Source organism: Antechinus flavipes, chromosome 1 (genome assembly GCF_016432865.1).
Source record: "Antechinus flavipes isolate AdamAnt ecotype Samford, QLD, Australia chromosome 1, AdamAnt_v2, whole genome shotgun sequence".
NCBI classification, from domain to species: Eukaryota; Metazoa; Chordata; class Mammalia; order Dasyuromorphia; family Dasyuridae; genus Antechinus; species Antechinus flavipes.
In genome coordinates, this window is record NC_067398.1 from 469,722,816 (window position 1) to 469,737,843 (window position 15,028).

Sequence of the window (15,028 nt, forward strand, 5' to 3'; positions counted from 1 at the left end):
CTGGTTCTAAAAGCTATCTCTTGGAACATACCTAATTTTGTTAAGGAACACAATGTGTTCATATACTCTTTCTTTTAATCATCAGATTTCATCTATAGTTCTTTTGTAGAATAAAAAATTATTGATATTTCATCAGTGTCTCATTTGCAAAATAAGGAAGTATCATAGTAACTATTCAATTCAACATATGTGTAAATGATGGGTAACAGTTGACTACATTTTTTAAAAGAAAGAAGAAATAAAAATAACTAATGCCCTTGACAATACTGAACAGTAGAGATAAATCTGTTTCATCTCCCTTCTTTTCTGCACCTCTATCCAACCTTAGGGTATGTTTTTATAATGCCATCATGTTGCCCAACCCAACTTCCTACATTTCACAAATGAATCTACTTTCTTCCAAAAGGGAGCATGCTTTAAAATCACCTTCTTTCCCCCACCTAACTATAACCTCTTTGTTAAGAAGAAAGTCATCTTGGGGCAGTGGAGGTGGGGGGGAGGATCACTAGATTTGTCATATGGAGGCCTGGTTTTGAGTTCTGTTTTTAAAATTGAGTAGGTGGGTGAACTTGCTAGGTGGCAAAGTGGACACTGTACTGAACCTGGAGTCAGGAAGACCTGAGTTCAAATCAAGCTTCCAACATTAACTGTGTGAGTCTGGACAAGTCACTTAATCCTGTTTGCCTTAGTGTCCCCATGTAAAATAAACTAGAGAAGGAAATGGCAGCCACTCTAATATCTTTGACAAGGAGACCCTAAATGGGGTCATGAAGAGTCACATATGACCAAAATGACTGAAAGGGATCTTGGGAAATTACTAAAGCTTAATGTATTCATTTTAATCATCTGAGCAAATCTGAGGCTCTGCCAAGATTGCAGAGCTGGTAAGAGTCAAAGCTGGGATTTGTACTCCAGGATTCTGACTCCATACCTAGAACTGCCTTTAGAATACCAACTTTTTCTATCCCTGGACATATTTAAAGATATTTAGATATGGTCTATTCAAAATTCTAATAGTCTATTCCCTTACTGTTATGCTTTTCTATCCAAGAAATCTCCAATAGAGGATTAAACTAAAAAAACAAGACAACACAATTTACTCTTCCAATCCCTTTAAATTCATCATTCCATTAATAGGAATCTTATATCTATTATGTGCTAGGCACTTGGGAAACAGAGATAAAAATGGAGAGAATGCATACACAAATATGTAGACTCAAGACATATACAAAGCAGATAACTAATTTCCCCTTATCTTTGCCTTCAGGTATATATAGTCACACATGGAAAGACTTCTACCTTCTCTTTATATTCCAGAAGCTGGTCACGGTGGCTTTTTCTAAGTATGGTTCAGTTACTATTTTTTCTATATTTAAGCCCTTTAAAATGACTTGTTAGCATCCCCTTTGGAGAGCTAATGTTAGTATGATCAAACAAGAACATAGGTAAAACAGGGATTAAAAACTACTCTGTGAACATTCTCCTACGGCCCACGTAGCTTCACAGTGTTTTATTGCTGCCAACTTTTTGTCTAACTCTATCCAAATCATTGTGCCGTTGAGTTGCACAAGTGACTGAGTGAGAGAGCAATAAGGGATCAATGACAACCTAGCCACATTACTGAGAACAATTCAAAATATACAATCTTGTTAATACTTGTTGTGATCTAGTTCAGATGGATCTGAATCAGTCCCTGTTCGGGCACCAAAATGTGGTGAGCTTTTTCTTCTCAAAAAGCAGCCAGGTGATAAAAGTTCAGATCTTTTATTATCTCCAATATAGCCCGGTTAGCTTAGAGGTCTATCTCTCTGCTTGGTTCCAAGAGCTCCCTCCGAATGTCGCCAAATCCAAAGGTCTGGTCCTTCAGCCTCTGCCTCTGCTTTCTTCTGCCTCCAACCAGCACAGAGATGGAATGAATCTCTGAAATCTCGACTTGTAGCTTCTTCACTCTGAAGAACTTCCCGACAGGCCCATTGAAGCTCTATTTATGCTCAAGAGAGGGATTGTGGGTTTTCTCCCATAGTGCTCTCTGGCCCAAAGAGCTTCAAGGGAGGTGTGAACTCATTGAACTCCAATGAGTAAAGGTGTGAACACAAGCCTTGTATTAATTAGTTCTACTTAGTACCTTGTTTCAGGTTCTGCCCAAAACATCTTCTTGTAAGATTAGATCAACTCTAATTAGTTAGCAGTTAGTAAGGATTCCAACAAATACTGAGTCTGAATTGTCACTTTTCACAAAAGATGGTATAATTATTTTTGCTTCCTTGGTTCAAACTCACATTTTTCTGTCTGCCGCTCCAATAGTTGTCCCTCTAATCCTTTTAGAAGTTAATTTTCTCCTTACTCTGCTTTTTTTTCTCCTTTCTTCATTTTCATTTTAATTATTATGAAAAAACCTACTTTCTTTTAAATGCTATTTTAATGTTACTTCATTTCATTTCAATAGTTTACTTTTCCTTTTACCCAAAGCCATCTTATAAAGCCCATGTGATATAATAAAGAAGACGTTGAATTTAGAATTAAAAGATTTGGGTCCAAGTTCAGTTCTGCAACTACCTGGCTACATGACTTAGTAAAATTAGTCAATGTCTCTGAAATTCAGTTCCCTCATTGATAAAATGAGGAAAATAATATTTGCTACCGCTCTTGTGAGGATGAGATGAGCTAATATACTTAAAGTACTTTGTAAACTACAATGTACAATATAAATGCAAACTATAATTAATAACAGAAGTAGTAGTATTAATAGCGGTAGTAAAGTGCACTATGCCTAGAAACAATTTGTTGACATTTTAAAAAATAAAATATATACTTAGCAATAATATATAGCAATATTATCAGGCCAAAACTCCTGTTTATGCTAATTTTGTTGTCACAAAGCATTTATGTACATAGTGATGTTAGGTAAGTTAACTTAATCTCTCTTGGCCAATATAGCTGCTTTTCTATAAATATGGGGATTGGATTAAATAGTCTTTCAAATTCCTTCTATCTCTAAATCAGTTATTCTATAATGCCATTCATTTATTTCTCACAGAAACTTAAAGAAGAAATATCATTTTCCTCGGTATACACATGGGAAAACTGAGGTAAAGAGAGGTTAGGGGATTTGCCCAGTCATCCAAGTTCCAATTTTCTGATTCCCAGCCATGACTCTCATGTAAAAAGCCTATTTCAAAATGTTTAATGTTAAATTCAAATAGAATTCAACATTATCTTTACTTGTAAATCCACATAAATGATTGACATAAAAGGGATTTCTCTATCACTGTTCATGTGGGCCCTGCTACTTTTGCCTTCTATCATCACTATAACCTAACTTTTCCACTTCATTGAACAGTTTGCAAAACAAACTTTCTCATCAGAAATCTGTCTCTTACCTGGGCCAGTTCCATCATGACTAATTAAAACTTTCTTCAGTTCTCCAAGAGACACAGCCCTAATGAAAAAGACGTCCACCTACACAATGAAAGAGACGATGAAGGTATATTATGTATGTACATTATTTAGCAAACCTTAAAGTGCTTTGTTTGTGTTCTCATTATTTTCTCTGAACAAATATTAATCTAAACAGCAAATTATCTGGAGAGGGTTAAAAACAAGATAATCTACAGTCAAAGTAGTTTTGACTGTTTTTGTAATAGTGAATATGCTTTCCTGTTTTTGGGGTCCTGATATTGGCTCTTTTATTTATGACTTTGGAGATCATTTTTCTAATCTCTGTTTTTTCTAGGTTTTCTTGGCACACTGCTCTTTCTCCCTCTGCTTCTATTCATCGGGTAGTTCTCTCTTTGTTACCTATGTTGGATCTTCTTCAAGGTCATACACTCTCTAATGCTGGGTACCAATCCCATCTCTGGGCTGGGACAGCTTCTCTTTTCCCTTTCTTCTACCTCATATCACATTCTTATCATTTCTCTCGGGGTTCATTATTTCTCTATAGATGATTCTCAGATCTCTATATCCAGCCCTATTCTCTGTCGTGATGTCCAGTCCCACATCATTAAGGTGGCCTTTTGGTCACTTTAAATTTTATGTCCTATTGTTCAACACATAACTCATTCTCATTATAACATCCCCCCCTCTTCCAAATGTTATTACTATTCAGGGCATCAGTAGCTCCCATCTCTCAGCTTTGCTTTCAGCCTCAAGTAGTCACACTCATTCACACCATATGTCCAATCTGTTGCAAAGTCTCATTTCTACCATCACTTCTTTCCACTGATAAAGCTACACCTTAGCTCAGGCCTGCCCATCTCTCAACTGGATTACTGTAGTAGTCCTTAACTGGCCTCCCTATGTTGCCATTTCTCATTTCCTCCCTTCAGCTGCCAAAGTGATTTTACTAAAATGGTGCTCTCGCTATATTATCTCTCTCTTTAGAAACCATTGTATTTGTGAATTTTACACATATAGTTTAAGTGTGTAAACATAAATGTATATATGTGTGTGTGTATATGTGATATGTATGTATATGAGACAAAAATTATTTTAATTAGACCCCTCTTTTGCTCCAATCAGATTAATCAGTTCAGAATTATTCCATAGAGATAATGATTGTTATCAATTACTAGTGATATATTTATATAGCAATATGTATTTAGCACATACATGACTTAATGTACATACAGATACAATATGACTAAAGAAATTACAGACATTAATAGATACATTTCACATATCTTAGATATAGCAATAATTAGATAAGGTTGGATAGATTACCTCTTAAATAGGCCTCTAACTTTAAACTAAAAGTTAGGTTTACTATTCACTAACGGGTAATGAAGTTCACTTTCATAACTACAAGAATACTGACTAGAGGACTTCTGCCCTTTTAAATAATGAGTTCATGATGAAGCCCAGTGTGGGTAAGATGTCTTGACATGATATAGAAAGTTTTCCAACTTCTTTTTGTCCCTCTAGACCATCTTCCCTTGCTTAACATGAGCAGGTGATCATCTTATGATTATTCAGTCACCATAAATGACCCTTGCCTTGCCCATTTTGTTAACATCCATGCTGATGCATCATTTCTGGTGCTTCTGGAAAGGTTAAAAGCAAGATCTATTAACCAATGAAACTGCATTTTTACTTTGCCTCTCTAAGTGTCTGAGTATCGAGCCCTATAAAAGTAAAGCTTTGGGGACCAGGAAGCATTTCAGATTATGAGGAAGATGTAAGGTCCATTTAAAGGGACAATGGACTCTTTAATAAAGTGTTGTTAGCTTGGAGCTCTGTCTCAGTGTTTTGGGTTTTTTTTTTCCTTTGCAGATTGAATACATACAAATAGAAGGTAGTTAGGGAAGAAGGGTACTAGAGGCATCAAGAAAGTCTGTAGATAATGATGCTTGAATTAAGGAAGTAATTAATTTTACATGGCAGAGGTATAAAGGCTATGCATTTCAGTCATGTGAGATAAACACTTAAGAAATTACTCAGTAAATATTTTTTGATGAGGGAACCACAAAATCATGGATCTCATTGCCATATGGCTCTTCGGAGGTGGAATTAGGTCTAGAATTCATTTTTTTCAACTCCTAACCTAAAAGCAAATAATAAGAAAAAAATTACAATAAAAGGCAAAGGTGAAAATTCTTCAGTGAACTGTCTGGATAACAAATGATATGTGAATTGAATATTAGAAAGGCAAGGTAGACTATATCTATCTGGTAATATATGTGAAAATTGGCATACAGGAGAGAGCAGAACTGTCAAGGTTGTGGTAGGAAAGCTTTCTTTACCTGTCCTTGTCGGAACTTGACCTGATTGTTTTTGGACTGATGAAGCCTTCGTTTCCCAGAATCTCCCCTGGTTCCAAAAAGGTTGATTAACACATTAGAATCTGTTTCAGCTCCGAGTTTTGATCCAGTGTAGACATGAATCTCATAAACCACCACTAAAATGTCAGAAAATGTACACTATTATTTCATTTATTTCTGTTTCTTCCTCCTTTTAAATCTATTTAAAGTACACTTGAAAGGGGAATCAGAAAATGATTTTACTTTCCTGTATGTTAGGTGCTGCAAGGTCTCTGAACCCAAATCTTATAACTTTTTTTTTTTTTACTTTGAACCCAATTCATAGTCTCCCCACTGTTCCTGGAACTCCTGCTTCAAAATAATTATTGCTAGCAATTATGTTCTCTAAATAACCACTATACTTTTCCAGTTATTAGAGGAAGTTATATTAAAAAATTCTCTCTTAATTAGATGAAAGTGGCAATTTTTCCCCCTGAAGTTTGGCTGTTCTAATCACAGCTGGTCACTCATGCTGCTACTTCACAGAGATTACTATTCTAATAATGGGGATTTTTAATAGCCCTCGAGAGGGGAGGGAAGGAATATAGAGATCCTAAAGAGATGCAAATTTAAATACAATCTTTAAAAAATAGTCTAAAGGGGAACTAGCAGATTATAACACAGAAAATTTGACCTTAAGTTTAGGACAATTTCCAAGATGTTAATAAAAAGTCATTAATTAGGAATGAGGTTATTTTTACTAATACTGCTAAAAATGAATAATATCTTGGACATAGTGTCTTTTACTACAAAGGTTTCTGAACTTTTTAGAACTTAGATAACTCATCATTGTGCAAATGCATTCACAGAAACTCCCATTAACATTCTCCAAAGTACAAGATATAAAAATGCAAGAAGTGGAAAAACAATGTAAGTGAGGAACATTGCCTGTGTTTCCATCAGCACAACCTTTAAAAAGACAAATCTGCTTCGGTTGGGAAATGTTATGAAACAGAACCAAACAGGGTTTATCTTATAATATTATTTTAATATTTTTAAAATTTGTGATTTTTAGTATTTGGGCTATCCCTCCACTAGAGACCATGATTCTAGATAGTTTCTTAAAATGTTTTTGAGAGTTGCTATTATCACCCTATGGCTAACCTTACAATTAATATCTTCTAATAGAACTTATTTGATCCTCAGAAAACACACGTTAGTATACTGGACTTTTATGTGAAGGTCTCCCAATTTAGTAGTTCCTTGCCAGGACTTCTACTTCCTGGCATAGAATTTGAGAGCTAACCATTCTCTCCATATTGTGATGAGGAACGAAAGATGTGTAGAAATGAATTATCTCATATCCTAAACTACTATTGAGTAAAATGCAATTGAATTTGGTTTTAAACCTTCAAGAGGCTTTTTGCATCTAAATAGTAAAAGAAGGGCAAAGGAAAAAAATCCACAAACTTTTTAATTGCTGACAAAAAAAAAAATTACTGTAGTTTTCAGATCTGGTAAATAGCAAATCTCAAAATGAAACACAGCCAAATCAGTTCTAGGTTCTATTTTTAGTTAGCAGTAAGGAATCTTCTGTATTAAAGAGCACTGAAAACTATTAGATATGAGAAAAGAATGCATTCATCAAACATGATGATGAAATTATTTGTGTACAAGTTTACTTATGTTTCAATCATAAAAATAACACACTCCACTATGTAAATGGCACCACTTTCTTATTACTTTTTTATTCTTCCTCTACCTTTTCTCATCCCCTTTCTCCAAAAGCCTGTTTTTCTCCTTTTTCTTCCTTCTCTTTTTTCTCCTCCTCCTCATCATTCCTCTTCTAGAAATTTTTTAGCCCCTTTCTATTGCATTTAAACCAACAACAACATTTATTTACATCCCATCTAATTCTTCAGGACCTTTTAAAATCACTGGCCATGGCTTAGCATTCTCATTTGCCTGCTCTTTTAGGATTTTGTAATATAATTTATCCAAAGCTAGTGAATTGAATTCATTGAGAATAGCAACTAAATGCTATTTTAATATTTCCTTGGTTTTATTGTGTTTCAACTCCTTTTTAACCATTTTTCTTTAATCCTTCTAATATAAAAATCATTCTCTTTGATAGAGAAAATAGAATTAAAAACTGAAGAATTTATGGTTTCTTTCTCTTGCCCACTTTTGCCAACCTGAATACTTCAAACAACAGACATCCCTACTGTGCTTTTCTTGGTAAGAAGTTAATTGACTGATCAACTAATTAATAAGATGTTTTGTTATTTTTATTGGTTTTTCTGATCCATCAAAGATCCATTCAATTCATTCTGATCTATGACTGCTACTCTTCTGCATCTATTTTCAATTAGCAGACCTTGCTTCTCATTTATATTGCAGTTGTTTTGATAGCATTGTTTATTGTTTATATCAGGTCAATGCCCATTTCAGTGTCCCTCAGCAAACATTAATAGTCTCATTTTCATCTTCTGGCCAGTGCTGGATGGTCTTTCTGAAAGGCACATGTTGATGCCATTCAGCATCATTCTTTAAGGGTTCCTTTTCTACATAGCATACAGGCCCATGCTTTCTGAGGAGAGCATCATAGCTATGTGTTGATCTTTATTATTTCCCTCCTTCTTCAGACACATGCTTCAGAATTCAATATTACCACAGCTACTTAAAAATTATTTTGATTTCTTATGGCTAATATGATGTTTTGAATGAAGTTTACAATATCATCCTGTTCAAAATATTGTAATAATTTGAGAAGAAAATATTAATAGAGATTTCCTTTTCTCCCTCCCTCTTTTCCTCCCTTTCTCTCTCTCTTCCTCCTCTACATTAAAGCAATTGTATTTATGCATATATTAAAATATATCTTAAAGGGAAATAATATTAGTTTTTCTCACATACTATCACCCTGCAATCATAAGATCTAGTCCAAATCAAAATGTTAGTCATTTAAGGTTTTCTTGCCCATTTAAAACTTCTACATATTTTAGCACATTAGGGGATTTTATTATATATTCCCTATGAGACTATAGGATTATTGATTTAGAACTAGAAGAAATTTTAGAGATAATTCATTACAATGCCTCTTATATTTTACCAATGAAACTGAGGCACAGAAAGTTTAAATAATTTTTTCAGTGTCTCACAGATAATAAGTGGGAAAGTTGGGATTGAAAACCATACCTTTTAGCTCCAAATTATTTTTTCTAATGTATCCTGCTACTTCCTTTTAATGTCAATTTAATATAAATTCAAATACAATCTTCTTTGTCCTATTTACTTCCTTTTTTGTTCATATCAATGACTTATTATTAATTACTATTAACTTTTAGAACAGGAATTTCATGGATTGTGTGATATTTATGGCTGACTTTATCTCAGAACTAGCTGATTAATCAGCATCAGAATCATGTGAAGACTTATTTTTTTTTTTGCGACTGAAAGTTATAAAACTCACAAGTTTCCATGAAGATATATAGTGTGTTTCAATTTGGAATAACAAAGGAAGTCATGACCATGATGAAATCATCATGGCTTAGTGTAATACTCTGATGTGATTAGAATGAAATTTCCAACAAATGTCAGCAAAACTGAATTTCTCTATCATGTTTTGCTTCCATACAAGTTTTAGAATAAGAATCAATAAAACATCATCCATATTTTCTAACTGATCATATGGTCTATAATTTATACTAGTAATGACGTAGTTATATTTCTATTTCCAAAATGGATAAAAATCTCTTATAATGCTTCTGTAAACAAGAGAGATAAATAGGAGGTAAGTGATATTTCACGACTATGAATTGAGAGTCACTTAAGTGATTTCGAAAAAGTGTTTAATTTCTAGATTAATTGTCAACCTAGAAAGTTACTGAGTGTTGTGTTAATGGATTCTTTCCTTTGATGTATTCTGATCAATATTTATCAGTGACATAGACACATTCATGAAGCTGTTGATGCTATAGTACATAAAATTAGGATATAAGTAGAACATAGTTGATAACACTATGACACAGGATTGTAGTTATTTGTCAAGCAATAAACAGAACTATGTGTACTCAATGAAGACCATATCTGCAACACTGCATAGGGCTATCAAATATTCTTATAGAATTATAGCAATTATTTAGTATTGCATCTGAAATGAGTTTCCATTAGTTGACAACTTAAAATCAAGGATAAGCATTATCTGCAATGGGACAAATCAGAAAACATCCCAGTAAGATCAGAGATGAAGCAAGAGTGTCCCTTATCAATACTACTATTCAAGATTGTATTAGATATACTAACTATAGAAATAACACAACTAAAAAAAAATTGAAGGAATTAAAAATAGGCAATTAGAAAACAAAATGATTACTCTGCAAATGTTATCATGGTATATTTAGAAAATTTTAGAGAATCAACTAAAATTAGAGGGAATAATCAACAACTTTAGCTAAGTTGCAGCATAGAAAAAAAAAAAAAAACAAGCCCATATAAAGCATCAGCATTTCTATATACTATCCAGAAAGCCCAGCAGGAAAAAATAGAAAGGAAAATTTCATTTAAAATAACTAGAAGCAATATAGAATACTTGAGTGTCTCCTTGCCAAGACAAATTCATGTTTATCATGTAAATATAGTTACAAAACCCTTTTCACACAAAGACAGATCTAAACAATTGGAGAAATATTCATTGCTCATAGTTAGGCTGAGCAAGTATATTAAAAATGACAATTCTACCTAATTTATTCAGTTCCATACCAATCAAACTATCAAGGAATTATTTTATGAAGCTAAAAAATGATAACAAAGTATATCTAGAAAAATAAAAAGTCAAGAATATTAAGGGAATCAATGAAAAATATGAATAAAAGTAGCTGAGCAGTAAAGACTCTTAAACTATATTACAAAGCAGTAATCATCAAAACAATTTGGTGGTTAAGAAACAGAGTAATAGATCAGTGAAAAAGATTAGGTATACAATACACAATAGCAAATTATCATAATGATCTAGTGTTTGAAAACTGGGTAAGAGCTTCAAAGAAACATGACATAGGCCAATATCTTTTATATGTGTGTGTGTGTGTGTGTGTGTGTGTATACATATATTATATATAATTATTTAGACATAAAAGATGGTACCATAAGTAAATTGCAGGAGCATGGGAAAATTAACCAGTCAGATCTAAGGAAAAGGGAGTAATTTATGATGAAAAAATAGATAAAGAGGATCACAGAGGTAGAACAGATACTTTTGATTATATAAAATTAAAAATTTTTGCAAAACAAATCTAATGAAACCAAAATTAGAAAGGAAGCAGGAAAATAGGAAAAATTTTTACAGCAAGTTTCTATACTACAATAAAAATAACCCAATTTCCTATTTGATAACTAATCAAAGAAAGTAAACAGTCAGTTTTTAGAAGAAATCAAAACTAACAAGTCACATAGAAAATGTTATAAATCACTATTGATTTAAAATGAAAATTAAACAGCTCTGAAATACTGCCTCACACCTCTCAGATTAGCTGGTATAACAGAAAAAGAAAATGACAAATCCTGGTAGTTATATGGCAAAAGTGGGAGGAGGTGTGAACTGGTCCCACCATTCTGTAGAAAAATTTGAATTATACCTGAATCACTATCAAATTGTACATAGCCTTTGACCCAGCAATAACACCACTGTGTATATTCCAAAGAGATCAAATGAAAGAATAAAGGACTTATTTTTATAGAAACATTTATAGCACCTCTTATTATGGTCATAAAGAATTGAAAATGGAGAAGATATCTATCCACTGGGAAATGGCTAAACAAGTTGTAGTATATGATTGTGATGAAATTTTATTGTGTTATAAGTAATGATGAGGAGGATGGCTTCAAGAAAATCTGGAAAGATTACATGAATTGAAAGAAAAAGAAAGTGAATGAAACCTGAAGAACATTATATATAATAATAGCAATATTGTAAGGATGATCAACTGTAAAAGACTTAGCTACTCTAATGAAGACAATAATCTAAGACTATTCCAATGAACCCATGATGAAAAAATGTCATATATCTCCAGGGTGAGAACTGATAAACTCTGAGTACAAATTGGGGCATACTTTTTCACTTTTTTAATTTTATTTTCTATGTTTTTTTTCTCTTTGTATCATAACTACTATAGAAATATGCTCTGCATCATTTCACATGTATAATTAATATCATATTACATGCTTTCTCAAAGGGTCAGGGACAGATAATTTAAAATTTAAAATGTTTAAGTATAATTGGGAATATTTAATAAAAGGAACAAAAATACATTTAAAATTTCAAATAACAACTAGCACTTATATAGCTCTTTAAGGTTTGCAAACACCTTTATAAAATATTATTTAACTTTATTCTCATAATTCTCACAAATCAAAGGAAGCAGATGTTATTGTTGTCGCCTTTTTACAAATGAGAAAAGAGACAGTGATGAAAATGGCTTTCCAATGGTCACACAGTTTCCAAATGTCTTTGGCTAGATTTGAATTAACTTGCATTCTTAACTTGCACAAAGTCGCCTCTACCAATACAGGTCATCATTCTATAATCTTAGAGCATTAAAAGTTTAAAGACTTTCCCAAAATGACATAGCCAGGAAGTTTCAGAGAAGGGTATTGAAACCAGGTCTACTTTGCTTCAAGACCAGTTTTCTACCCCTTCTGTCCCACTGCTTCTCTTATATACATGAATACATATACATATTAATATATATCTGCTTAAGCATATTCAGAATAAATACAAGGTAGTTGGGAAGGTAGGTCACTAGTAGTGAGGGGAATAGTATAAAATTCAATATGAGTTTTGAAGAATTTAAAGATTCTACTGATAGAAGTTTAAGAGGAAGTTTCACCATCAGCAGTAGCATTGTTAATACAACATACAGAGTTTGTTGTGGGTAAAGCACATTGTAAATCTCAAAGTGCTATATAAATGTCATATTTGCTAATTAGTGCATTTATAATCTGTTTTCTGTCAGTTCTCTAAGAGTTAAGTCTTTTAAACACTTACTGCTGTGTAATCAAGTTGATATAAACTGCCCAAAGAATTTAGAACTCAGAAACAGATGGTAAATGAGATACAGCATTAAACATGTGGAGAAATTTCAGTTTCAGCCTTCATTTAAGGTTTGTGGGCCAAGACGCTGATTCAGCCTAGCGCAGGGGTACTCAGGGCTTGGAATTCAATGTACCTCTTTGATAAAATTAATGACCTGCATGGGTTTGCAAGTATAATCAAATAAACCACTAGTATCTACCCAGTTCCTTTACTTGGTCTGATAATATTCTTTCCCCACAAGCCTTTCTGTCAGGTCTCCAAGATAAATGGTAAGAAGCTATGACACATACTAAAAGGGAAAACTTCAGAGATCACATTTTTATTTTCAGATCAGGCAATGGCTGTGAGCTCAGAGAGATGCTAATTTACCTGAAACTGGTTGCAGGTTATAAAGCAATTGTTTCAAAATGGCAGTTATCCTTTCGTTACTAGGAAACCAGTAAAAGTAAACATTTTAGAGCAGATGCACTTCTATTATAATGATGGTTTCCTTAGCCCAATGTGTGACAGAGTGCCTTGAACTGGCATAATACCCAAGGCAATAAGTCTCACTTCCCCATCATAATTTCTATTTTCCTGGAAAGATGGTCCTTTTAGAAATGCCATGGTAGACCAAATAGGCATCCTTAGCAGTCCAATGGTCAGTTATCTAAACATTCCTTAGGACAACAAATGGAGAGAGATCAGAAGCCTACTTAGTCCTGTCCTGCCAACATGGCAGATGGTGAATAATCAGAAGAAAGGGAGAAAACTGTGTTAACAAGCCTAATTTGGCAGTATTATTCTATTGAAGGAAATTTTTCTCTGAACCCACCAGCAATCTATTTATGCCACTAAATAATGGTGATTGACATGCTCATTGTTTCTCAAAGAACTTTATCCATTCAAAAGATGACAATGATCTGAGCCAGAAAAGGAACAAGAATCAAAGTAATTGACTACTATAATTGAGCTAATACAAAGTTTAAGTCTTAAATGCAAAGCCATTATTTTTTCTTCTCCTAAATCAGCTTATTGGAATCTCTAATGTGTTTTGCTATTTTTTTTCCAAGCCAGTAAATCATTAATATGAGAGAGATTGTTAAATGGCTTAGTGGATAGACCATTGTGCCTGAAGTCAGGAAGGCATGAGTTCAAATCTGACCTTAGATCCTTACTAATTGTTTGATTGTAGGCACATCACTTCAACTCTGTTTCTTTAATTAACATGAGAAGGAAAATGGCAAACTACTCCAATATCTTTGCCAAGAAAACACTAAATGGGATCACAGGAGTTGAACACAACTGAATAATAACAATAACCCTTAATATGTGCAATTATCAGAAGAATCATTCTTCATGATTCTGTGTCCTTTTTTTGATGGGAGGTTCAAAATTATTCATGTTTTCACTTTCCTTGTCTAATCAAAAAATGTTCCACTATTCTTTTGGTGACCATATTCCTTGTGCCTGAATGTTTGGTCCTAAAATAAAAAAAGTTCCTGGAGATGGTCAGAAAGTGGGGCACAGCAGAAATTCTGAGAAAGTCTTCTATGGTCCATGGTCCTCATCCTGCATAATGTTTGAGAGGAGAAGGAATTTGTAGCAGGGCAATGTTAGACTAGGAACTTATGGGAAGTTAAACCCTGAAAGAATGACACTATAATAATTACCTCCCATACTGGCAGACCAAAACTGACTTGATAATTGTGGTCAAATACATTAAATTCAACCTATTCAAGTACCTAGTCAATGTCAAGAGACAGAGAAAGAAGAGAAAAACATGAGATGGTATTTTCCCTTGGAAAAAAATGACAAATTTGTCAAAAAGATTAAAAAGTATGGCCATTAGAGAAATAAAGGAACAAATAATTGATAAATGAAATACAACCAGTGACCAGAACATCCAGGACATGAAATAAGTGCTATAACAGAAGCAAGAGAGCTCAATATTTGCTAATATTATCAAAGATAGTTTCCTGGAGTATGTAGAATTTTAATTTGAAACTACTTTTGAAAGATAGCTAGAATTACAACCTCGAAAGCAAAGAATTATATCTAGAAATGCTTGTATCTGAGGTGATTTCATGAGTTAATTGTGAAAGGAGAGGAAAGAGATATGTGAAGAAGACAGTATATCTCAGATGATGGTGTATTCTAAAAATTTTCGATTATAAATGGTTCCTAATCTTCAAATTTCTTTAAAGGAGGAGGAAGAAAT

General features: G+C 33.3%; 1 protein-coding gene across 1 annotated transcript in view; it reads right to left on the minus strand.

The window, feature by feature from the left end:
* Positions 1 to 15,028, minus strand: part of LOC127546725 (lipoxygenase homology domain-containing protein 1-like) — a 407,210-nt gene that overhangs the window by 87,575 nt on the left and 304,607 nt on the right. The window contains exons 27-28 of the mRNA XM_051973697.1: positions 5,742 to 5,896; positions 3,381 to 3,459 (exon numbers count right to left, since the gene is read on the minus strand). Coding sequence (XP_051829657.1) covers positions 3,381 to 3,459; positions 5,742 to 5,896 — 234 coding nt within the window. The remainder of the gene's footprint in view (positions 1 to 3,380; positions 3,460 to 5,741; positions 5,897 to 15,028) is intronic.